The 23787-nt window shown below is 53.5% G+C and overlaps 9 protein-coding genes across 9 annotated transcripts; 5 read left to right on the top strand and 4 right to left on the bottom strand.

The window, feature by feature from the left end:
- Nucleotides 1-12: 12 nt before the first annotated feature.
- On the top strand, nucleotides 13-1125 carry AYO21_03933 (hypothetical protein; the record flags this gene model as incomplete). The annotated part of the gene is made up of 1 exon (XM_022653906.1): nucleotides 13-1125. The coding sequence occupies one exon, from the start codon at nucleotides 13-15 to the stop codon at nucleotides 1123-1125; it is 1113 nt and encodes a 370-aa protein (XP_022513882.1).
- A 969-nt stretch (nucleotides 1126-2094) lies between these two features.
- Nucleotides 2095-3531, top strand: AYO21_03932 (hypothetical protein; the record flags this gene model as incomplete). The annotated part of the gene is made up of 1 exon (XM_022653905.1): nucleotides 2095-3531. The coding sequence occupies one exon, from the start codon at nucleotides 2095-2097 to the stop codon at nucleotides 3529-3531; it is 1437 nt and encodes a 478-aa protein (XP_022513881.1).
- Nucleotides 3532-4161: 630 nt separating this feature from the next.
- Nucleotides 4162-5212, bottom strand: AYO21_03931 (hypothetical protein; the record flags this gene model as incomplete). The annotated part of the gene is made up of 2 exons (XM_022653904.1): nucleotides 4162-5033; nucleotides 5116-5212. 2 exons carry the CDS (start codon nucleotides 5210-5212, stop codon nucleotides 4162-4164), a joined length of 969 nt encoding a protein of 322 aa, XP_022513880.1.
- A 1253-nt stretch (nucleotides 5213-6465) lies between these two features.
- AYO21_03930 (hypothetical protein) lies at nucleotides 6466-7784 on the bottom strand (the record flags this gene model as incomplete). Its single annotated transcript, XM_022653903.1, has 2 exons — nucleotides 6466-6624; nucleotides 6726-7784. The coding sequence occupies 2 exons, from the start codon at nucleotides 7782-7784 to the stop codon at nucleotides 6466-6468; spliced, it is 1218 nt and encodes a 405-aa protein (XP_022513879.1).
- A 728-nt stretch (nucleotides 7785-8512) lies between these two features.
- AYO21_03929 (hypothetical protein) lies at nucleotides 8513-10199 on the bottom strand (the record flags this gene model as incomplete). The annotated part of the gene is made up of 3 exons (XM_022653902.1): nucleotides 8513-9718; nucleotides 9773-10087; nucleotides 10140-10199. The coding sequence occupies 3 exons, from the start codon at nucleotides 10197-10199 to the stop codon at nucleotides 8513-8515; spliced, it is 1581 nt and encodes a 526-aa protein (XP_022513878.1).
- A 934-nt stretch (nucleotides 10200-11133) lies between these two features.
- On the top strand, nucleotides 11134-12813 carry AYO21_03928 (hypothetical protein; the record flags this gene model as incomplete). Its single annotated transcript, XM_022653901.1, has 1 exon — nucleotides 11134-12813. The coding sequence occupies one exon, from the start codon at nucleotides 11134-11136 to the stop codon at nucleotides 12811-12813; it is 1680 nt and encodes a 559-aa protein (XP_022513877.1).
- Nucleotides 12814-13028: 215 nt separating this feature from the next.
- Nucleotides 13029-14390, bottom strand: AYO21_03927 (hypothetical protein; the record flags this gene model as incomplete). The annotated part of the gene is made up of 1 exon (XM_022653900.1): nucleotides 13029-14390. The coding sequence occupies one exon, from the start codon at nucleotides 14388-14390 to the stop codon at nucleotides 13029-13031; it is 1362 nt and encodes a 453-aa protein (XP_022513876.1).
- Nucleotides 14391-15598: 1208 nt separating this feature from the next.
- Nucleotides 15599-19360, top strand: AYO21_03926 (hypothetical protein; the record flags this gene model as incomplete). The annotated part of the gene is made up of 1 exon (XM_022653899.1): nucleotides 15599-19360. The coding sequence occupies one exon, from the start codon at nucleotides 15599-15601 to the stop codon at nucleotides 19358-19360; it is 3762 nt and encodes a 1253-aa protein (XP_022513875.1).
- A 666-nt stretch (nucleotides 19361-20026) lies between these two features.
- AYO21_03925 (hypothetical protein) lies at nucleotides 20027-21066 on the top strand (the record flags this gene model as incomplete). Its single annotated transcript, XM_022653898.1, has 2 exons — nucleotides 20027-20115; nucleotides 20220-21066. 2 exons carry the CDS (start codon nucleotides 20027-20029, stop codon nucleotides 21064-21066), a joined length of 936 nt encoding a protein of 311 aa, XP_022513874.1.
- Nucleotides 21067-23787: the final 2721 nt, after the last annotated feature.

The raw sequence follows: 23787 nt of genomic DNA, 5'->3' as shown, positions 1-23787 counted from the left end.
CAAGCCCTCAACATGGGTTCAATCCAGGGTCCAAGTGCAGGCCATACGGCAGAGTCGAATCGCAAGGTCATTGTCGCGGGTGCCCAGTTGGGCCCGATCAATGTCGACACCCCACGATCCGAGGCGATGGATCGCATGCTCAAGTTGATGGATGAGGCGCACCAGAAACACGCCAAGTTGATTGTCTATCCCGAAATCGCGCCCGTGACCTTCTTCCCTCGCCATATCCTCGAGGGCGATGAGCTGGAGCAATATTTCGAGCAGGAAGTGGATGGGGATGCCACCAAGGTCCCTACTATCAAACCTCTCTTTGACCGCGCTCGAGAGTACAAGATGGACGTGTACTTTGGGTATGCAGAACACGCGGCTGAGTCGGCCCCGGGCGAACATGTCCATTATAACACGGCTGTCTACTATTCCGGCGAGGCAGACAAGATTATTTCGAAATACCGCAAAGTCCACCTCCCCGGCACGTTTGAGCCCTATGAACGGAAAGATGCGACCAACCAGCTGGAGAAGAGATACTTTCTTCCGGGGAATCTGGGCTTCGAGGCCTTTCGGGCCCCCGGATTGGTTCCTGGTGCGCTGAAGCAAAAGTCGGGCGCAAAAGCCAACGAGGCCGACAGTCTGGGCAAAGGCGACCCGATCGTCGGCATGCTCATCTGCAACGACCGACGCTGGCCAGAGTCATGGAGGCCGTATGGCTTGCAGGGGGCGGAGCTGGTTCTGTGTGGATATAATACGACTGCCTGGGCGCCGGAATTGATTGGGACCAACAAGAAGATCTCGAGCCCGGAAAAGGCAAAGGCAGAAGCCCTGTTCCACAACAAGCTGTGTATCACGTACAACAGCTATGCCAACTCCTGTTTCAGCATCAACGTGGCCAAGTGCGGCGTGGAGGACGGCAAGTATCCGTTAATTGGCGGGAGTTGCATTGTCGACTGTGACGGGGAGGTGGTGGTGGAGGCGCAGACGGAAGACGACGAGCTCATCGTGGCCGAAATCGACCTGGGCATGTGCCGCCGCGGCAAGGAGAAGGTGTTTGCGTTTGAGAAGCACCGGAGGATTGAGCATTACGGGCGGATTGCGGAACAGACGGGGGTGATTGAGCCAGATCTGCTGTGAGTCTGAGATGGAAGACAGCCATACAGAAAATGAGCACAAGAGGTGCGGTGCAGTCAGTAGGTGATGCGTAGGCAACTGGCAGTACCTGACAGCAGCTGCCTAGGTGTAGTGGTGCCCATATGTACCTCGTACATGTACCTACCTGCCTAGGTACTCTTGCTCGGCGCCTGGTCCCAGATTCTCCTCTCCCACTCTTAACCAAAGGACACCACCGTTAAGCCTAGCCTAGTGACTGGCTAGGTTCGACAAGCACCGAGTAGGTACATTCTCTAGGCTAGTCACCCCTGGAAGGTCGGCAACGTGGCTGGCGGCGTGCTGGGGCTAGCTCACCACTTGGCTGGCGACCATCTCGTCTCCAGATCCTTGAATGATAAGCGGCACCCAAATATAGCTTAGGCATGTCCGACAGGCTCCAGCGCCTCTAACCTCATTCTGCGTCCCCTGGAGATTACCCGCTTCAAGCTGTTTGATGCACAATTCCTCTTCCCCCGTCGATTACGCAGGTCAGCTGTTTGTGTTGTTGCGAGCCCGAAGGAATTAGACGAGAAAAAGCTAAGTTGGACTTCTCTCGTGGCCTTTTTTCTATTGTTATCATCTCGTCCTCTTCTTCTCACCGTGTCTCCGTGTTTCCCCAACCTTGTTCTCGGTACATCCTGACACTGACACCAAGATTCAGGGCAACCCCCGGAGCACACACAGCCCATTCGAGTCAAGCACGTCATTATTGGCTTCTAACTGGCGTGCCGGAGGATAAAACAGGCTTGGTCCTAGTCCACAGCCAAAGCCAAAGCTCAAAACCCACTCTCACGACGCGAGGGCGGTAACAAAGGCCACTACAGCACCACAATAATTGCCAGCACCAGGCAAAACCTCGCTTAACAGGCCCGGAGGTCGAATCTTGCTGCTTTGGGTACATACCAAGGAAGGGGGGAAAAGGGACCAAGGAAAAAGACAAAAAAAAAGAAAGCCATGGCCGATTTACAACAACAATCGCCTCCCACCATCCTTCAACCTCAGCAAGAAGGACATCCTGTCTCCTTGCGGCCTGGCGGCTCGAGATCTGGCTCTCCCCAACCGCAGCAGGCTCTTCTCTCCAGCTACGAACAACTTGAGACCGATCCCGCCATGTCCTCCTATCAGCGTGTCCCATCAGCCGGCTCTGGCAATTTTGGATCTCAATCACCGCCTCCCCCCCAACAAGCACAGGCCATGGCGTCGTCGTCGGCCAACATGAATAGCTACACCAGTGCCCGTTTCCCCAGCCAGTACTTTCCACCCCAGTCTCCCACGAATGACCAATACAACCCTGCTGGCAATCCCTTCGCCGATGGGCCAGGGGGCTCACGCTCTCGAAGCAGCACCATCGGTCAGAACTACCCAATCGCCGTCGCGCCACCCATGCCAAACTCCCCTCCCCAGCAATCCGTCCAGCCGCTCTTTGCCCAGCACAGTGGCCACGCCGGTTCGTCATCCCGCCCAGTCTCCCGCTCCGCTGCTTCAAGTGGCCCCGGCTCAATGGGCGGGCCCATGCCCTCGATGCCCACAGGTAGCGGAGGGAGTGGTCCTAGCACCCGCCCCACCAGTGCTAAATCTCCCTTCTCGCCACCCGTCACCTCCCCCCCACGCAGCCGCCCACATCAGGTGTTACTGATCAATCCAAACTCGACACGCTCCATGACCGAGGCCATGCTCCAGTCCTTGCGACCCGTCATTCCCCAGGGAGTCGAAGTGACAGGTTACACCGCGCCGTACCCTGCACCGACGGCCATCGAGTCGACGACAGACGGAATCATGTCGACGGAAGCCGTGCTGCGAGACCTCGCCAAACACGCTGCGTCGAACGGCGAGACTGTGCAGAACTACGACGGTATGATTGTCGCCTGCTTCAGTAAGCACCCGCTCATCGACGCCCTGCGCGAGTCTTACGATGTGCCCATCATCGGCATCATGGAGGCGAGTGTCTATGTGGCGCGCATGCTCGGTGGACGCTTCGGCATCGTTGCCACTGCGCAGCGGTCCAAGATCAAGCAGGATGATGACATTGCGGCCTACGGACTCACGCATTTCTACGTCGGGAGCGAAGCCACCCACCTCGGCGTTCTCGAGCTCGAGTCCCGCCCAAGAGAGGAGGTTGCCAAACGCGTCGCGCATTGTGCCCGCGCGTTGGTCATGAAGGGCGCCGACACCATCTTGCTGGGCTGTGCGGGGATGACGGACATGGTGCGCGCGGCCAAGGACGCAGTCAGGGACGAAGACGGGCGCCGGACCGTCAACGTCATTGACAGTGTCGAGGCCGGTGTCATGATGATGAACAGCTTGATTGGCATGGGCATTCCGACCAGTAAGAAGGGCATGTACAAGGGAGAGAAGGAGGGTCGGAGAACACGAGGTCAGAATTGGCTATAAAGTTTTTTTTCCAGAGGTAATATGCCACAGTGCTTGCTTGCAGGGACTTTTTTTCGGGTGTGAAATGGATGGATGGATATGCATGCATGTACGTCTTGTTGGATAGCTGAATGAAGGAATGCAATATTTGATCAAAAGGCAGGCAGAGAAGTGCTGTTGAGTTGAGAAAATGAGTTTTCTTGAGTCAAGATCTGACTTGGTCACTTGGTCACCTGGTCACTTGGTCACTTGTCCACCTATCCGCGTCTCTATACTTGCGTATCGTTTACAGAATAGATTGTCTGGATTTGTCTAGACACACTGCAACACGTAGAGCACATGGCACGAATACACGAATAGGTAAGCAAGGAAAGAGGGTGGTGGAATAATTGACTTCTTGTTCTGGTCTTGGATATGCTTGCATGCTTGCTAGGTAAGTAGGTAGGCATGTAGGTGTGTAGGTTACCAACTACTTGATTACTACTATGTATGCTATGTATGTATGTAGGTCATAGATCATAGACATGCAGGGATTAGGGTTGGGCTAGGGATCCAGTGGCCGACATCGCCGGTCCAGGTTACAGCCCCGTCATCTCGTGCCATTGAACCGGGTACCTATGCAGGTCTATCCCCGTCCGGTCCAATCTATGCCTAGTGGTGAGGACCCGCGGCTCTCCTCTCACGGCCCGAGATGAGATAGATGCTGGCGCGCATGTCGAGGAGGGGGTCGTCGCTAGGCTGGACGCCGTCGATGCGAGGGACGGGATCGAAGATGGTTGTGCGCTGTTTCTCGTCGTTGTCGTCGGCCACGGACTCGACCTTGATGGTGCCCAGCTTGGCCAGGCGGCGCTCCTCGGGCCACTGGAGGGTCACGTCGTTTGTCGGGTCGCCGTCCTCGCCGACCTGGCCCCACAGCGTGAAGGAGGCGCCGCCGTCGATGATGCGCGTCTGGATCTCGTTGTGCAGGAACGCGGGGTCCTTGCCCTCGGCCTCCTCCTTGGTCAGGTGCGATTCCCCGGCGTCCGGCGTGATGCGGTACCGCACAAACGTGCCCGTGCCGTCGGCCGCGACGAGCTTGAACGCGTTGAGCCCGAAATACTTCTCCGTCGCGAAGCTCGCCGGCGTGGGTTTCGGCGCGAGCACGAACGTCGCCGCCGAGGGCGTCTTGCTCAGATACACTTCGATGGGTGACGGTTTGGGGGCGTCCGGAGCCGCCGACGCACCGACGGCCTGGAGAAATTCGAGGAAATCCTCGCCCGTGCGCACGGGGAAGAAGGGCGTCGAGTGCGCAATGATGTCGGTGTGTTGGCGGCGCCCGTCCTTCTCTGGCAGGACGAAACGGATGGCGATGCCGCGCGGGTTCGCGTCGCCCGCATTATCGGGGATCTGGGGGATCCCTGTCGAGTTTGAGAACCGGACGATGATGGGTGTGGAACTGGCGTTGAAGTGATGAGCCACGCTCAGAGAGCTGGCCTCTGAAGTAGGTGTGAATGTGCCATTGAGGAGAATGCCTCGAGCGTGGGCTGATGAGGTGTATGGTTAGCCATGCCATAAACTAATTCTGCTGTACTGTATGTGGATACAGGAGAGGGAATGAATACGTACCTGGTCTGAAGCCCGGTGGTGTGTGAAACGCTCCTTGTAGCGTCTTGACCAGAGTGGCAGCGGTGTCGTTGGTCTTGTCGTTGGTAGAGAGAGGCATATTGAGAATTGACTAGTACTGTAGTTGAATCTGTTGGAAATTCAGAGGGACTCGGTGCGTACAGACAGGCAAGTTCTTCTTCTCCGTCGGCTCTCTTGTCCTCAGATTCCCTCCCACCATTCTCCCATGTTTATATAACCATCCTCTGAGTGCTTTTTCTCCCTGGAGAAATCCAAACCAGGATCCAGCCCAGCCTAGCATGCCAAATACCCAGCCAACATCAGTCAGCAGGCATGACGCGACGGACCAGTGAGGACAGCAGTATTACCATTCTCAGCTGCGCCGTTGCGCAGTCATTGGACGAGTATTGGGTGCGTCGTATTCCTAACTCGCTCAGGTTCATGCACAGGCTTAGTCAGTTGGACAACAGCACCCACCACCCACCCACCAGCATCATGGCTAAGCTTATCGCTCCCCCCTCTTCGCAGGCGGTTGATTAGTTATAACCCACAATTTGTCAAATAGAACTCGGTGCCAAGTCGGTTCCTGAGGCTCCATGGTCTAATCCGACAGCGATGTTACCCCTCCCAGAGGCCGGTTCGTCTCTGTTTGTGGTCGAGGATGGGAAGGGGGGAAAGCCCCTCGATCGCGTGGGTGCCGGTCAATTTGAAATGGGAATTGCGTGCTCGGCGGTAGGACTGGGGGCTAATTGTGAACCCTAGACCCACGAGCTTTCTGTCACTTCCACTAGGCTTTGGATTGTCCTCAATCTCCAAGCGTCTAGATGCACAATGGGTATCGAGCCTGCTTGGAGGAAGAAGCCAATGACGGCTTTGGGGTATGTGTGGTCTTCACATGCATGGCAATTCAATCAGTGGACGTGAAACCCGCAGTCTGAGTACTCCACCATGCTGGGACTGTGTATGACGTCAATCCTTATCGATAAGGAATTGTACTTTTATCGGTAACGGAAAAATATAAACAATCTTCCTATAAACCAATCCTTGTCCACCTAATTATGGTACAGGTTAGGTGATGGGAGATTTGCTACTGCACTAGAGCAAGAGCAGGCAGATCTACGTGATAGAAAAAATATTAGCTTGGTATGATTTTTCAACAATGACTTGGTCGTTTGTCTCCGTAGACTATAGCCCACACAGCGTCGAGACAAATGGACATGTGGCAGAGACGGAAATTGCTGCATCTCGGCCTAGATCCATCTTGAAATAGTCGTCACTGCGAGCCTGACTCTATCAATGCTTCTCTCTCATTTTTTGGTCCACATCCATCCTCAAAACATCCATCCATATCGTTCATTTCGTAAACGTATTCACCGGTAATCGATAGACATCGATCGTCCAGTACGGCCGTCTAGTGCCCTCCCATTGCTTGCTGCCATGGAGACCTGCAGGCACGGCGATATCCTCCCACGCAGTGTCAAATCCGGCCTGACGAAGGTCGATTTCCGCAACCTACCACATTCATTAGTTAGTCTGTTCTGTTGTGGATTGCTCCTTCTCAATACACCTCCGGCTCGAAGGTGCAAGGAAATGCCCCGCAAGTCATAACATACCTTGGTATACACGTCGTAGCAGATCTGCCGGTCCGCTCCCAGTCCGTTGTACCATCCGAATTTCCCCGTCGGGCTCAGCAGCTGGACGACGTACTCGGAAAAGAACTCCTTCAGGGCCTTGTAGTCCTCGGCAAAGGTATCGTAATAGATCGCATCGAGTTGTACGGTGCCCTTCTCAACCAGTTTCGGTAGCACGTCCTGCCACCTCCCCTCGTGGATGACGACGTTGGGCTTGTCGTACCAGCCCTGGTCGCGTAGCCGCTGGAGCACTTGAGGATGTGCTTCAACAATGTGATGTTCGGACGGGCTGTGTGTCTGGATGGCTGTGTCGACGATGCCCATGCCGTGGCCCACGTTCATCACCTTGAGGCCGGACTTGGGGATCAGGGTCTCGGCGTGGCGCTGCATGATCTGAGTCTCCCAGTCCATCATCACCGCGTTGTCACTCTCGTCCAACAATATGCCGGGCTTGTACCGGAGTTGGCTCTTCAAGTATGCTCGGTTATCGAGCGAGACGTCATCAAGCGGTTTCTCTTCGGTCGCCTGCTCGACTCCGTGGCCTTGTCCATCAGAAAGTTTCCGCCTCTTCGATGCTGGAATTGTGTCACCTATCTCCTCATTATCGTCGCCGACGTCATTTTCATCCTCATCCTCGTCCTCGTCCACGTCCAATCCAAGGCTCTCAAGCTTAGAGAAGAGAAGTTCAGCCCGCACACCAGCATCCACCATCATGTCGTAGATCTTCTTCTGCCCAAGCCGAAGCGCAATGCACCCTGGCGTCTCGTCCTCACCGTTCAAATCGTTCCAGATGGCACCGTTCTCCAAGAGCAACTCCACAGTCCTAATCGCGTTTGCATCCGCCTCTTTCCCATCCTCAGCGTTTCCGCATGCCGCAATCGCAGCGTGGAGCGGGGACGACGATACAGGTGCAGAGGCATCCTGCACATTCGCCGACCCGTCTTTGAGTAGGACCTCCAGGGCAGCCACGTCGTGTCGAGCTGCAGCGGAGATGATGCGCCTGGCGAGGAGGACGTCTCCTTCCGAAGTTTCTTCTGCCATCTTTGCTTACCAGTTGTTATGTCTGGGAATGTCTGATCTGAAGAAGAATCTCTACCCAAGAGGTATCAGGTGTGCGGAAGGTGGATTGGAAATTTTTCCCACATACGAGTTCTGATGTAGTAGGTGAGGCGATGGTTAGTGGCTTCTAATTCACTGTGTACTAACCCATTATGGATGGAAGGGTGGCGTTAATGAGTATTTACCCTGCATCTGCCACCTGCTTAGGTCATAAGAGTGGAACCATTCGTCGCTCAGTTGCCCAATCGCCTTTCACTCACATCTATGTAGGCCATATAAGCCCAATCTATCCTCTTGTTACAGCGCTACAGGAGGACAGAGTATAGACACCGAACCGAAAAGCCTGGACGGCTGTGGCGCTCTCGACAAATTCTCCCTCTATATGCGATGTGATTCCCCGCTGCCTTTATAAAGTGATACCCGTGGCAGTGCTCAAACCCACGACGTTCGGATCGGGCTGTAAAGATGCCCTTCCTTCAGAACAGGATCCGGACCAGACTTCCAGAATAGAAACCGACAACTATTAATATCGACTCTTCCGACAATGTCTCACCCGTGAGAGCCTAACAGGACCGGCCGCGCGCTTGATCTGACCATACTGGGGTTGAAAGGCGTCTCATGAGAGCCTTGTGGCATGATGGTCGCACTGCCAAATCAGTTAATACAAGATCTATTTATGTTCGAGGTACGAGTTCCCTAATTGTCATACTCTAGGAGCTGGTCGCCGTCACTACCACTTTTTTGGTGCTTGTGCCCGCTGCAGCAGTCGCAGGGATCCTCCCCTTGTACTGGGGAATCCACTCATTCTCGAATTTACCTCTCGGTTGTCTGAGGCTGTTCTCGGCCCTCTTTACAAACGTCCCGAGGCTTTTCTCGCCGACGACGCCACCCTCGTCTCTGGCCCAGACCACCTGGCCTCTCACAATCGTGTACCTTGGCCAGTTCCCGAACCGCACGCCCTCAAATGGTGTGTAGTCGCACGTATGGTGTAGCATTTCGTTGGTCAGGTCAAACGGCTGGAATGCAGAGCCGGGTTTGCTGTCATTGTACCAGATGGTGATGTCGGCATCGTATCCAGCAGCCAGTGTGCCCTTGGTGTTCAAGCCGTACAGTCGTGCAGGATTGGTCGAGGTAACTTCGACGTACTTTTGAATGCTGATGCGGCCGTCTTGTACGCCCTTGAAGACCAGCGGGCACCGCGTCTCTACGCCAGGAAGACCATTGGGGATGTCTGTGAATCTAGAAACCCCGTCCTTCAGCCCCATCTGCTTTCCCAGTGGGTGTTGGAACGAGAAGGGGCAATGGTCCGAGGAGACGGTCGTAAATGTCCCGTTGGCAATCCCCTCCCACAAAGCATTGAGATCATCGTCGCTGTCCCTCAGTGGCGGGCTGCACACGTATTTCGCGCCTTCGAAGTTTTCGCCTCGTAGGCGATCCTTGAGCAGGTACAGATACTGCGGACAAGTCTCGGCGTGTATAGGCAGGAGTTTCGTCTGCGCCTCGCGGATATGTCGTGCGGCAATCGCGGACGAGATGTGCACCAGCAGGATCGGTGTGTCCATTAACCGTGCAAGCGAGATGGCACGATACGTCGCTTCGTCTTCGGCGACTTTGGGCCGTGCGATAGCGTGGTAGTACGGATCGCCCTTCTTCTGCTCATAGAGCTGTTCGATAATCATCTCAATCATGTCCGCATTCTCGGCATGCATCATCGTCGTCATGCCCAAAGCCCGGGTGGCGAGCATGATGTCCAGAATTTGACGGTCGCGGAGCTTCAGGGGATCATAAGTCATGTAGAGCTTTACCGAAGTTATGCCCTGTTCCACCAGAGTGGGAAGCTCCTCCTCGACGATAGATTTAGTTGGGTTTGTTAAAATCATGTGGAAACTATAGTCACAGTAGGAGAGCCCTGCTGCCTTTTCGAGCTCAGGTCAGAAAGCTGCACAAATCAAAGGGCACTTGAGACTCACCTTCTTGTGGTACGCCTCCACTACAGGAAGTACACTTTCGTCCGTCTTCTTCTGGAAAGCGAACGCCACAACTGTGGTGGTGCCACCAGCAATAGCACTCCTGGTTCCATTTTCGAAGTTATCGCCCAAAGCGCCGTTGATGTGCTGATCCAAGTGGACATGGGTATCGACACCACCCGGTGTTACATATGCACCATCAGCGTCGATAACTCGCGCTGCCGTGAAAAGCCCTTGAAGAGCGCCAATGCAAACAATTTTTCCATCCTTCACGGCAATATCAGATGCTGGCGGATAGATCAAGTCACTTGACGAGACCTGTGAGTAACTGTGAGCAACGACTTGTTCTTCAAGATACTTGACGACCTACAATGACTCCATTTGTGACCAGGAGGTCGCACTCCAGGGCAGGAGGTGCATAGCTACCCATCGGTTTGGTATGTCAAGGTCGAAAGTTGACTGTTTGCCTGTCTCCTGATGGTGCCGTAGCTGGTGACTTGAAATTTGAAGAACTTTTGGCAACACGAAGTACCCAGAGCCCGCGCCAATGGTGGTGAGAAACCGACAAGTCCATTTTTGTTTCTCGCACGACCCATTGTACGACTTCCACCTTCGGGACTTGTCCTGACTGTCGGAATTGCCGATAAATCCCGTTAGGAACTTCGTGAATCAATGTGCAATTCGAAACCCGAAAGTATATAGCAGATACCTGATAAGGTTGATGGCGATTGGTCAATATACAGGCTCATATCTGATTCTGGACGTTGCCGGGAACTTGATCGGCCATTCTCCGCTAGCGCTGCGCGTTCCTCCGTGATCACTTTTCGGTCTCAGACAGAGGAATTGATGCTCTGTTGACCGATAATTTGCTGTTATTGGATTCTAACAGTTATCGCGGACTTGACCATCCGACTCCCATGGACTCCAAACGACTCCAAGGTGGAACTTTGTTTCGCACGTGGGACTCCAGATGGTATACTTGGCCAGGCGGGCCAGGGGCAAGGGATATGCTTGCCCAGCCTTGCTAAGTGCCGACTTGCGAGTTTGGATCAGGTGAAAGGCTTTGATCTGTGAGAATTTAGTTCTGGGACCCCGTTTTATGCCAGATATGCGCCCGATTGAACGACGGTCTTGAGCGGTTGTTATCAACCGCCTTCGATAAGGTCCACCAGAAGTCGGCCGTCTGGGCCCTTGTCTTGCTGGTTGGAGAAAGATAAGTTGCCCGGGTCCGTAGAATGCTTTGTGTAGACCCTATATAAGGAGGCAATCCGACGATCGGCCCAAGTCCGAACGTGGTTTTGGAGGGAAGACTGGCTCAGCACATCATCCCTTGACAAGAGCTCTATTGCACAAACAACCCAGCCATGGGGTTCAAACACTTTTGGGACGAGCATGTAGTGCTCAAACCGCATCCTGGCTCCTTTGGGGCAGATGACCCTGATGCGATCAAATACACCAACGAGGACATGGACCCGATCAAACGAAAAGATCGAACGTATGAGTGGTACCAAATGGGACTGTTTTGGATAGCCGAAGGTTTCAACGCAGCACAACTGGAAGTATCAAGCTCAGCCTTCTCTCTCGGATTGAACCCAGGGCTCTGTGTGGTGGCGTGCTTGATTGGGAACATTATCGTCTCTATTCCCTGCGCTGCGTCCGGATATCTAGGTAGCAAGCTGGGAACAAACTTTCCTGGCACAGTCAGAGCGTCGTTCGGTATGCTAGGGTCCAAATGGGCCATGGTCGTGAGAGGGGTGCCGTGTATCATCTACTACGGCATCCAAGTCAGTCTCGCTGGTCAAGCTGTCCAAGCCTGCACTACAGCCATCTGGCCGTCTTTCGCTCACTGGGAAGTCAACGCAATTCCAGCCTCGGCCAACGTGACGGCGCAACAAATTTTGTGCTTCTCCATCTTCTGGTTGATATCGTTGCCGTTCCTGTACCTGCCGATCAAGACATTGCGATACCTGTTCATTGTCAAGAGTGTTCTGGTGCCTCTTTTCTGGGTGGCCCTGTTCACATGGTCAGTGACTGCTGCGCGCGGTTGGCCTGAAGTTTGGAGAGCACCGAGCAAGCCCCTCGACGGATGGAGCGTGGGCTATCTTTTCGGTATATGCGTCAACGCTGCAATCTCCGGTAACGCTACCTTCGCTGTCAACATCATGGACATATCGCGGCACTCAAAGAACGACAGAGCGGCATGGGCTACCCAGCTATTCGCCTTGCCTGTGCTGGTGACCTTGACCGAATTCCTCGGCTGCACCATGGCAGTGGCCTCGTCAGTTGTATATGGCGAGGTGCAATGGAATCCTTTGGTGGTGATCAACAACTTCGATAATCGGGCTGGGAAGTTCTTTGCGGGTGCCTGCTTCATCTTCTTCAACATCATGACCAACGTCACGGGTAACTCGGTCCCTCTGGCCAACGACTTGACGGGATTGTTCCCCAAGTACATCAACATTCGCCGCGGACAGTTCATCTGTGCGGTGATATCGTTCGCCATCTGTCCATGGGAGATTCAAGCAAAGGCGACCACCTTTTTGGCATTCTTGGGTGCATATACGCTGTTCCTCGGTGCGACAACGGGAGTAATCATGATGGATTATTTCTGGGTCCGCCGCGGATACGGCATCAACATTTCGCATCTCTTCAAACCCCGAGGTATCTATTGGTATAAGTATGGGTGCAATTGGCGGGCATTCGTCGCTTGGTTTGTGGCCATCGCTCCGCTCTTCCCAGGGATGCTATTCTCAATGGGTGTACCGGTTCACAATCGAGGCATTCTCAATATGTACTCGTGGAATTACGTCCTCGTGGTCGTCTTCTCCGGCCTGGTGTATTTCATTTGCACGACCCTCTCGCCCATACCAGTCAGACCGGATGATGGTGAGGAGGACTACGGCAAGTTGTATCTCCTCGACGGGTTGGAGGTAGCAAGTGAGAGCAGGACACCAACCGAGTATACCGACCGGGACATTGAGAAGAGTGAAAAGATCGTTTCCGAGACGCATGTAACTCCGGCGGCAATACAAACAGTAGGATGAATTGTGGAAGGAGGTTGACCACGCATGTATGAAGACAATCAAGACGCTGTAGACGCATATATAGAGAAGACCAAGTTTGCCAAGCCCGTCGTTGCTAAGCTTGGCTGGCACTTAATAATCACGCCAGTATTGCACATTTGGGTGACATTACAGGTCTCGATCAATTACATGTGCTCCAATCTGCCAGCAGTGATCCCGTAATACTTGCCTCCCCATTATGCTGTTCCATATTTGGTCAATTGAGGGGATCCTTCACTCGGCGGTGCACTGAACTTGGTCTGCACATAGACTTTCTGGAGACCCTTCTCACGCGCATCGTACCGCTTGTACACTTCCTCCAACTCTTCCAATAACACACGATGGCTGACCATCTGCAAGACATCCAAGCTACCATCTTGTATCTTTTTGAGGAGATCTTCCCAGTACAAGTGTACGGGAGCTTGGCCGTTGCCGATCAGCCGAATACCACGTTCCATGAGCGACCCGATGTTGAAGTGATTCGTGTAGCCAACATACACGCCTGTGATACCGCAGCGGCCAAAGTTCTTGACGCTCATGATCATCTCGTTGACGATTTCCGAAGTGTCAGTCTCAGCACCAAGGAGCAGCTCGAAGTAATGAGCCCAGCCCTTGGCATACTCGCCCGCCACACATTCAATGGCGACATCGGGACCCTGGTGTTCCATCTTCTTCAGCGTTGAAACAATGTTTTCGCCCTTGGGAAGGTCGGTAAAGTTGATTGTCTCAACCTTGGGGAGCTTGGACTTGACAAAGTCGAGGCGCCATGACGCCTCACCGCCATCAATGATGATCACACGTTTAGCGCCGCACATGAACGACATGGCTGCACACATCTGGCCGATGGGACCGGCGCCCCAGATAGCGACCACATCACCTTCCTTGACTCCCGTGTCGACGACGGCATTCCATGACGTGCTCAACACATCCGAGAGGTAGAGGCCTTTCTCATCAGGCACGTTGTCAGGCAGTTTCAAAAGGTTGGTATCGCCGTAAGCAACACGGACGTATTCTGCTTGCCCACCAGCATAACCACCAGTGAAATGTGAGTAGCCCAGCATGCCCGCCGTGCGACCGCCATACATGATGTTTTCGATCTTGTTGTCATTGGTCTTCTCGCATTGGCTGCTCAATTTCCGTTTGCAGTACATGCAGCTGCCGCATGCGATCTGAAAGCTGCACACCACGCGGTCGCCCGGCTTCACTTTGCTGATTTTCGGGCCCACGCTGTCTACCACGCCACAGAACTCGTGGCCGAGAATATCGCCCTTCTGAAGCTCAACCACCACACCGTGGTAGAGATGCAGATCCGAACCACAGACCGTCGACCCTGTGACTTTGACAATAACGTCCGTGTCTTCAATTTTTGCAGGTTTGAAAGTCTCAACAACTTTTACGCTGTTCTTTCCATTCCACACAAGTGCTTTCATCTTTTCACCAGAAGGGTCCGCATATTTTTCCACATCTTTCGAAGGATTGGTGAGGTTCTGTTCAGTAGTAGCATCGCCTGTATGGCCGATGATCTTTTCAACAACGGCTGCTGCTTGGGAAAGTGCCATGGTGAGGATGTGTGAAGGTTATCTGTGCTAGTCAAATGCTTCTGAGGGCCAAGAACTGTGGTAAGGGACAGGGAGAGGTCTAGAAATGCGCAATTGCTTTGGTTATATGGGTTCCCTCATTACAAGCCGAATTGGGGGACTCGTTCACCGTTGATGTTTTCATCATGACATCACGTACTCAGACGCGCCACCAGCTCATGGGTGCTCGACCCCCGGCTGTGGTCTCCCGACTGGGAGGTCTATGAGATAATAATTTGTCGGAGGATGTTTCCGCTGCAAGCGATCTGGTACTGCGGATAATGATTGTAGAGTTGTGAGGATTTGCTCGAGATCTATCCTTTCAAGCCAGCCATATCGAACTCTTTCGTTCGGGGCATCCACTTCCCGACCCGAGGATCTTCTCAGTGAAAGTCAACTTGAATGTTTCAGGCTGTGGAAGAGTCGCGATCGCGGGCTCGGAGAGTGGGGTGCTGCCATCCATAACGAAGTGTTCGTGTTGGGTGTTCATTTTGTTTATCAGGAAGAGTTTGACATTGGACTCGGCGACCGCAGGCTGTTTCTTGGGGAGGCACGTGATGCTTGTTAGGAGTGATCCTGCAGGGGTTGGAGGGGCAGATGGTGCAGGTACAAGGCTCGGCAGCGACAAACCCGCGTTTTCAGGGCGGCCATGGGGCGAACTGTCAGTGGCTTGGGCTGATGCGGGTCAGTGACAGGCCTACGTAGACATCAACATCCGAGATCCAAGAAATCAACACCTGCGACGAAATACCTACCCAGCAGTAGTCACTCTCATTCTGACGCGACATCCTCATCGTTGGCAAAATATTTCTTTCGCTATCACATTCATCTTATCGACAGCCCATCGATCATCTAGTACGCCAACAGTGCATCGCAATAGAATTCCTGCTAGATCGAGCAACTCACATTCAGCCAGCCCTTTCAATCCGCATCCCACAGGCGTCTTACTGTCTTAGCCCCCCGTTTGCCTGTCCAGGCTTCGATTTCCTCGAGCTCAGCCTCCTCTCACAGTTCATCCCGCCGGAATCGACGCTAGAGGCGATACTTGCCTGAGTCTCAGTTGGTGGAGTTCTCAGAATGTCACCGCCTGGGTGACAGCGGAATCCGAGCACAAGCCGTGATCACCACTCATCCACCCGCGCACTCGAACTTCAGAGAATGAACTTTCAGCGATAACCACAGCAGATAATATGGAGCAAGGAACAGATGCTGCTTCAATAAAACCTGTCTCTTCCCTGAGATCTCACTTCGAGGGTCTTAAAGTCAACCTCCCGCAGCCTGACAACCGTGGCAGCATCCCTGCATCTCCGCAAGCATTGAAACCGATCGACAGGCCCAGTCCACTGCCACCTCAGAGAGCCTCCTTCGATCTATCTCGGCCGACATCGCCATGGGCAGGTGCAGGAGGAGGGCATACCAACTACGCAGGACCACAAACTCCCGTCAAGGGCACCGAATCACCTCCCAAATATGGCCACCGGCGGCCCATGTCCATGCTCCTGCAGTCCTCCCCACAGCTGACTCCGTCTGTCAAGATAGACTCTCCGCAGTCACCTCCGCGCACGTTCTTTGAGCGAAGCTCTTCCAGATCTCCTGAGCGGGTGGACAATACTCCTTTTGGAAAGGTGCGCGAACTCATATCCCAACACTCGAGTCGCTCTTCAACCCCGGCACCTCGAGGGCCTAGTGCAGATCGCTCGGACACGGCGAAGACCCTGGATCCTGCACACTCTGGTACTGAATCGCACGATGAAAAACCGAAAGCCGGTCCTCCTCCGGTCAATCGAGCGGACAAGCCCAAGATTCCTGCCAAGCCATCTGTGATGTCTGTCCCAGCAGGTAATGTGCTGCACCCAGAGGTTCGAAGACCTTCATTCGAAGCCCGAGTATCACCGTTCAGCACACCGCCGAGCAGTGATGAAAACTCTCCAGCGCAAAGTCCAGACATATCGGCCCCATCATCGACCAAACCCTTGGCCCCTGCAACAGTCCCGGCCAAAGTGGCCCAGTCTCAAGTTCCTTCTTCTGAGGCAAATTCTGTGCGCCCAAAGGATGCTCGAATGTTTGGATTCTCAACCACGTCGTCCGTGCCCGAGAGAAAGGACCCTAGGACTTTGGGCTTTACAGCACCTGAGCCACGACCACCAAGTCACGGAGCAACCCTACCGTCAAGAGCTAATACCGTCTCCGAGAAGCCTACTAGAGACCCTCGTGAGATGAGCCTATCAAATGGTAAACCAGCACAGCGCCACGTTTCGGAGACCATGCGACACACACCTCCACCTCCATCACAGGTCGCTCCCGCACAGCCTCCACGGACGAACACCATACGTGATGCTCGTCTGCTTGGCTTTTCTAGTGCCCAGCCTTCGTCAGTGGAAAAGATAGCGGAAGAAGAACCACACCCTAGTCTACCTCCTCGAAGGAACATTGAACCTCCTCCGCGTCCTTCCAATGAGTCGAAGAATACGTCACGGCCTCTACAGCCACCAAGCCATGTGGCGACACCAGACCGTTCCAAAAAGCCTCCGTCTGCCCAGCAACTGTCACGTGCACCCACCTTACCTGTCGACTTACATTTCCCTCCGCCACCGAAGCGTACTAGTGTCGATGAGCGCGTGCTCCATCAGCCAACGTCAACACAGAGGTCCCAGACGTTTGCTGGGGATTTCTCGAGGCGTCCCTTGGCAAACATGAATGCCGAAGACTCCGATGAAGCAGAGGAGCCGCTTGAAGAGCCTACCACCTCTCGATCTGAGTACCCGGATGCCACTCATACCAATCGGCGGCCTCCGTTCAGTAAAAGCAGTCTTTGGGAGATAGGCACGAAGTCGGACTCCCGGCTTGCTGAAGTTTGTGGACAATATTTGTGTACGGCTGGCTATGTGACTCGTGTATTTGATATGTCTTCAGGAGAGCAGATCATGAGCATTAACCACGGCGAGACAGTCAAGGTGACGGCTGTGGCCTTCAAGCCTGCAGTAGATCTCGCAAACGAGGGAACAAGACTATGGCTAGGTTTGAATACTGGCGAGTTGATGGAGGTCGATGTTGCGACACATACCGTGATGACAACCAATTCGTCACACAATCGTCGAGAGATTGTGCGCATACTCCGGAACCGAAGGGACTTGTGGACAATCGATGACGATGGGAAACTTTTTGTGTGGAAGGCCGATGAGACAGGTGTCCCCAATCTCAAATACAGCCATATTTCCCACAAAGTTCCACGGGGACATACGTTCTCCCTGGCAATTGATGGCAAACTCTGGTATGCTTCAGGGAAGGAAATACGAATATACAAACCAGGAAATGAAAGCTCATTTGCTGCCTTGACATCACCATTATCGCAACATGGGAACGGGGACGTCACCTGCGGAACATACTCGAACGAAGATAAAGGAAGAGCATATTTCGGCCACATTGATGGGCGAGTGTCGATATACTCGACCAAGGACTATTCCACTATCGCCAACGTCAAAGCCAGCGACTACAAAATTAACAGCCTGGCTTTTGTGGGAGGCCAATTATGGGCTGCATTTAAAACAGGAATGGTCTATGTCTATGACACTTCCAGCTCGCCCTGGAAGACCCAGAAGGATTGGAAAGCGCACGACGGACCCGTTACTCAACTCCTCTTCGATCCAAGCAGTGTTTGGACCCTTCAACAATTGCAAGTTGTCACGATCGGACATGACAATTTTGTAAGGCTTTGGGACGCTGCCCTCGAAGACGATTGGATCGAAATGGAGATGCAGCGCCGCAGTAGCGAATATTGCAAATTTCGAGACGTCCGAGCCGCTGTTGTCACCTGGAATGTCGGTGCGTCGACGCCTTCCAATCTCCGCGACGATTTCATTATGGAAGCAATCCACGCACACGATCCACCGGAGATCCTGGTATTTGGGTTTCAAGAAGTAGTTGATCTGGAGGATCGTGCTGTAACTGCAAAGAGCATTTTTGGATTCGGCAAGAAGAAGGATACCGTCAAGACAGAACAACACCAGAGTCGTGTCTATCGCGAGTGGCGAGACTATCTCAGCAAAGTCATTAGCCGGTCCACCAGCAGACACTATGAATACTCGGAACTTCATCTCTCCAGCTTGATCGGGCTATTCCAGTGCGTGTTTGTCAGGCAAAGCGAGCGGCCAAACATCCGAAACCTCCAAGCTGCGAGTGTCAAGCTCGGGCTGAAAGGCCGCTATGGTAACAAAGGAGCGCTCGTGACCCGTTTCATATTGGACGACAGCTCTGTATGCTTCATCAATTGCCACCTTGCAGCTGGCCAGACTCACACGTCACATCGGAACAACGACGTCGCAGCCATCTTAGAAGCCGAAGCTCTGGATGCAGAACGTGACCCTGAGGTGCGCAGTTCGATTTATATTGGAGGCGGTGACGGAACACAAATTCTTGACCATGAAATATGCATTCTGAACGGTGACTTGAATTACCGCATAGATGCCATCCCGCGAGACGCTGTCATCAACATGATCAAGCGCAACGAACTGGATACACTTCTGAAAAAGGACCAGATTATGCTTTCGCGTCGGCGTGTCTCAGGGTTCCGTTTGGCCCAGTTCGTCGAGTTACCTATCACTTTTGCACCCACATACAAATACGACGTGGGAACCGATGACTACGACACCTCGGAGAAGAAGCGCGCGCCAGCATGGTGTGATCGACTCCTCTATCGTGGTCCAGGACGGATAGAGCAGCTGGAATATCGCCGCCATGAGGTGCGAACGAGCGATCATCGGCCTGTCAGTGGTGTCTTTAAACTCACGGTGAAGACAATCGATGCGGTAAAACGGACCAAAGTCAAGGAAGATTGCTTTGAGAAATTCACCGAGGTACGCAGGAGGATGGCGGAAAAGGCGAGCGTCGAGTACTTGGTTACCGTGTTGGGCGTCGCCGAACAGGAAGCTAAGCGGCTCATAACAGCCAGATGAAGTGATGATTGATGCTAGTATTCGATATGAAAAAGTGGCATAGTGACGGGCGCTGCAAGCAAAGGAATCTAACGGTTCGATTAGAAGAACCGGGGAAGAACGGGATATCAACTGGGCTCACCATGTCTGTTGGCTTTGCGGGCGACATTAGGAACGGGTTGTCGCCATATGTGAGCCCCTTGTATAATGGGACATGGACACCCTGCGTCATCTGGGCGGATTGGAAACGCCGTCATGTATCTACAAAATGAAGACCACCTACCTATTAGACAGCGGGACATTGAGTTCAGTTCCAGTGGTTCGACGCTGCAGACACCACCTACTGCACTTGGTACGAGTAGATGGCTCTTCTTGCCACGTTCTTGGACCTCTTAACGGCTCAGGATCAAGACGTGATTTGTCACGAGAATCTTGTTACAATCTCGGCGAATGTTGCTTGGTTCGTAGGTGACTGACTGCGCCTCATTCACGAACATCATCCCCCCGCCATCGTCGCCCACCAACCAACCTGCGCCCCTCATCGAGATTCTCTCATCCGCGTCTTCCATTTGCCGCTCATTATCGAACAACCTCCATCCATATTTCACTCCATCTGGTACCTTCCTCTTTCCTCCTTTTTCTTCCATCTCTGTATCTTTTGTTGCGCCGACATCGTCTCTTCTCCCGATGACGGATTTCGCTCCGCCTACTGGACCGCCTCCTCCGAAGGTGCCGGAAGGGTGGAAGGCTGTCTTCAACGATCAATACAAAGAATGGTATGAAGCCTTGTGACACCGAGTAATCTACTGCTCGTCTTAATCGTTTATCCTATGTTTTCCCCTATGACGAAGCTCCGCTGACATTGCTCGGTTGGCCTCAGGTTCTACGTCAATCTCCACACCAAACAATCGACGTGGGAGAAACCTACTGCGCCGGCCGTGCCTGCAAACGATGACGCTCCGCCTGGGGCGCCTCCACCGTCCTACTCCGCCGGTCGGGATGCCCCCCAAGTGTCCGATGCAAAGCGCCCGCTAGAGTCGAACAATCCATACAACAACACGAGCAGTCCGGCCACGGGCTCGCGCGAAACGGACGAAGAGTTGGCTCGACGTCTTCAAAGTGAAGAGAACACCCGCGGCGCCGCCGACACATACTATAACTCCAGCGGTTCCGGTGGCCCCAATCCTCCTGGCATCCAAGGCAATTACCCCGGCGCTCCGACCTCGCCCTCGAACCAGCTGCCTCCGCGACCAGAGAGCGCCGGCAAATCCAAGGGTTTCTTTGGCAAGTTGCTGGGAAAGTCGAGCAGCAGCAGCAGCAGCCCCTCACCCTATCCGCAACAGCCACGTCCCGGCTCTGGATACCCTCCCCAGCCAGTAGGTTACAACCCAGGCTACTCACCCGGTCCAGGGTATGGTCCTCCTCCCGGTGCCGGATACGGCGGGTATGGACCACCGCAGGGCTATGGGGGATACGGACCACCTGGTCCCGGCTACGGCCCTGGTCCGGGATATGGCGGTTATCCAGGATACGCGCAAGCTCCACCTAGAAGGTCTGGTGGTCTCGGCGCCGGAGGAGCAGCGGCTCTGGGTCTCGGAGGTGGTCTGCTTGGTGGTGCATTGTTGGCTGATGCCTTTAACGATGGCCAGCAGGATGCCTATCAGGAAGGCTACCAGGACGGAGCTGATGGCGGCGGTGGAGACTTTGACGGTGGTGGGGATTTCTAAAAGGTCAGAAGCAGATGTTGTGCAGGGACCAGTGGCAAGAGGGTATGGCTGGACCTTTGCTCGAGTATCACACGCACTTGAAGGGCGAGCTGTTCTCGGAAGCGAGTGCAGTCAGGGATGAAGGGCTCCATAGGTGAAAGAATGAATTTCTCAAGGCAGGCATGCAACACATGGAAGCAGCCTAGATCTGAAAGAAGAACACAATGTCATGTCAAAAATTAACTGTCGAATTAGAGTCATGGCAGAGGCCAGCCACGTCCTTGGATGACCGAACCATAAGACCACAAGACCACATTAATCACGCGCAATACGTACATGTATCCCAAGGGGTTTGACAACTATTGGACCATTGAACCGCAGCGCGAGAAAGAAGAGAACGAAGGTGAGGAGGCAAGCGAAGCAAAGCCTGATTGCGACTGGCATCACTCAGCCTTGGCCACCGACGAACAAATCTCGCGTCGCTCGCGTAGCTATCTGTTTCTCTCTCTCTCTCTCATATGCGGAATAAAATCCGACTTACCACCATCCCGAACTCCGCAAACTAAGCATTTCAGATCTGACAAGCGATCAAAGTCTTTGTCGTCACATACCACCACCTCCCTTCATCAGAGGAGGGATAGTCCTCAAGGATACCTAATGCGCAGCGCAGCAGGTATAACAAGTCAAACTCCTCCTTCCTAAGCCTTTGGCTGTCTGCCGTCGCGGTCATAAGTCAACCAGTGATCCGTGCTCCTCGCCGTGGTAACCACTCATAGTCCCAGGCACTGTTCTCAGAAGCAATCTCGAGCCAGGCCACGAAGCTTTAGGCATGTACAGCAGCGATGCAGCTCGTCAAGTCTTTCGGGGTCTGCGTTGACAGGCAAGAGGCTGTAGCCCAACTATTTTGGACGTCGTTTCCCGAACCTCTAAGGCCCATCCTGCTCTGCCGTTTGTTTTGTATCTGGAAGATGTGGCATTGGCTCAGTATGACAGTATCTCTCTTACATGCCTTTCAAGCTGGCACATCAGAGGTTGGCCAAAGACTGCGAAGGAACGTTTCGTGTCCTGAGACTTGAGGCTACTACCACCACAGCTTCATCAGCGTAGTCAAAATCGTCAGGATACACGCAGTCATGCCATCAAAATGTGCACGACACTCACGTCGCTCGACCTTTTGAAATTGTCTGTGGCAGAGGTTTCTGTCTCACAAGCAGAACGAACACTCCTGTCCAGTTCTTGATTTCCCAAGGAAAAGGATCCGATTGAAGGAGTGCTTCTGCTGACCTTGATACTCAGGCTATACCCTTGACGGCCGTGAGCTCCACCAGCTACGAGTCCATTCTTTCAGCCTTGAGATGCCACAGCGCTTCTGGTGGTCCTCAAGTCACGCTAGGTGGTCGAGCCCGATATTCCCGCCGACAGCGCTAGGGACCTCGTGAACTAGAATCAAAAGGACAATACATTTCAAATCACGACTCATGGATTTCTTCCACAGATACCCATGATGCCCTAAACGGGACATATGCAGGGTATTTCTCACCGCTTGTTGCGAGCTCAGTGAACCCCTACTCGTACGTTTGAAATGGGTTCTTACATCGCAACGTTGAACTCCAAGCGGCCGCCCAAGGCCGTGTGAAGAAAGCAACCCTTACCCTTCGAGGCAACAATATCGAACTCCCCCACACATCGCGCTTTTCTGAAGGAGGAAAAAGCCCAAGTTTCCCTTTCAGGAAGGGGGGCTACCTCAACCGACGGGGAATCTTTACCTGAGCCCTTGATGAAAAGGGATCGCCCACCCCCAGAAGAAGCCCGAGAAAATCCTTCTGATCCCCGAAAGTCAGTCAGTCAGTCCACCACTTTCTCAGCTGAGGAAATCCCATGCGGAGGGATTCCTGGACCCGAAGGCCCTCGGGGTTTGCCATTGGCAGGCGAGGCGAGGCGTTGATGAGGGCTGACTCAGAAGTTTGACGACCTGTGGACCTCGCGGCTCTTTCCTTCCCCCCTTTGCGAAGTGGATGAATACACTTGCGGTATAGCCTTCTTTCCTCCAATGCGACTCGTGTGTACTTGTGCTTGAAATCGACTTTCTGCTGTCGACTCGGTGCCTTGTCGTGTTGGTGATGGGGCATCTGAGGAGTTGTCCAAAAAAAAAAGGGGGGGGGGGGGGGGGGGGCTGTGGAGACGGTGATTGGATCTGTTTTTTAATTGTCAGATGGGTCTACTACACAAGTACATAGGTACGAGTTATTGACCGAAAAGGGGGTGTGGGAGGCGCGCCGACTCGAAACGGGTATGTGCATCGGTATACCGAGGAATACCAGGCAAGACAGGCATTATCCAGACAAGAAAGCCAGAGAAATCAAGAGTCGTGACCACAACTGGAACACCCATCCTGCATCGCCGTGCAAAGTGCCTCGTTGTACGGAGTATGTACACAATCCATCTTTGGTGATGAATCCCCCCCTCCCTTTTGGCCTCTGAAGCACTCAGCCTGATACCAAGTACATGATGTCTGAGGTGAGGAGAGGAGAGGAGAAACCTGGGGGGCCTTGGGGTTTGGGAGTAGTCGCTTGACAGATAGACAATCGAGTTGTTCTCTTCTCTTCTCTCATCCATCTCTTCATCGGTGGGTATGGGGTATACGTAAACACTCGTAAGATCAGGATTTCGACCTTGTTTGATTTGTGATTGTTACCGTTCTGCCCGAGCAGGGTGTAATACTAGTACTGGTACGGGTACGGG

The sequence above is a fragment of the Fonsecaea monophora genome (genome assembly GCF_001642475.1).
Source record: "Fonsecaea monophora strain CBS 269.37 chromosome Unknown Scaff20, whole genome shotgun sequence".
Taxonomy (NCBI): domain Eukaryota; kingdom Fungi; phylum Ascomycota; class Eurotiomycetes; order Chaetothyriales; family Herpotrichiellaceae; genus Fonsecaea; species Fonsecaea monophora.
Note: the sequence above shows the minus strand (reverse complement) of the source record. Positions and strands in the feature narration are given on the sequence as shown.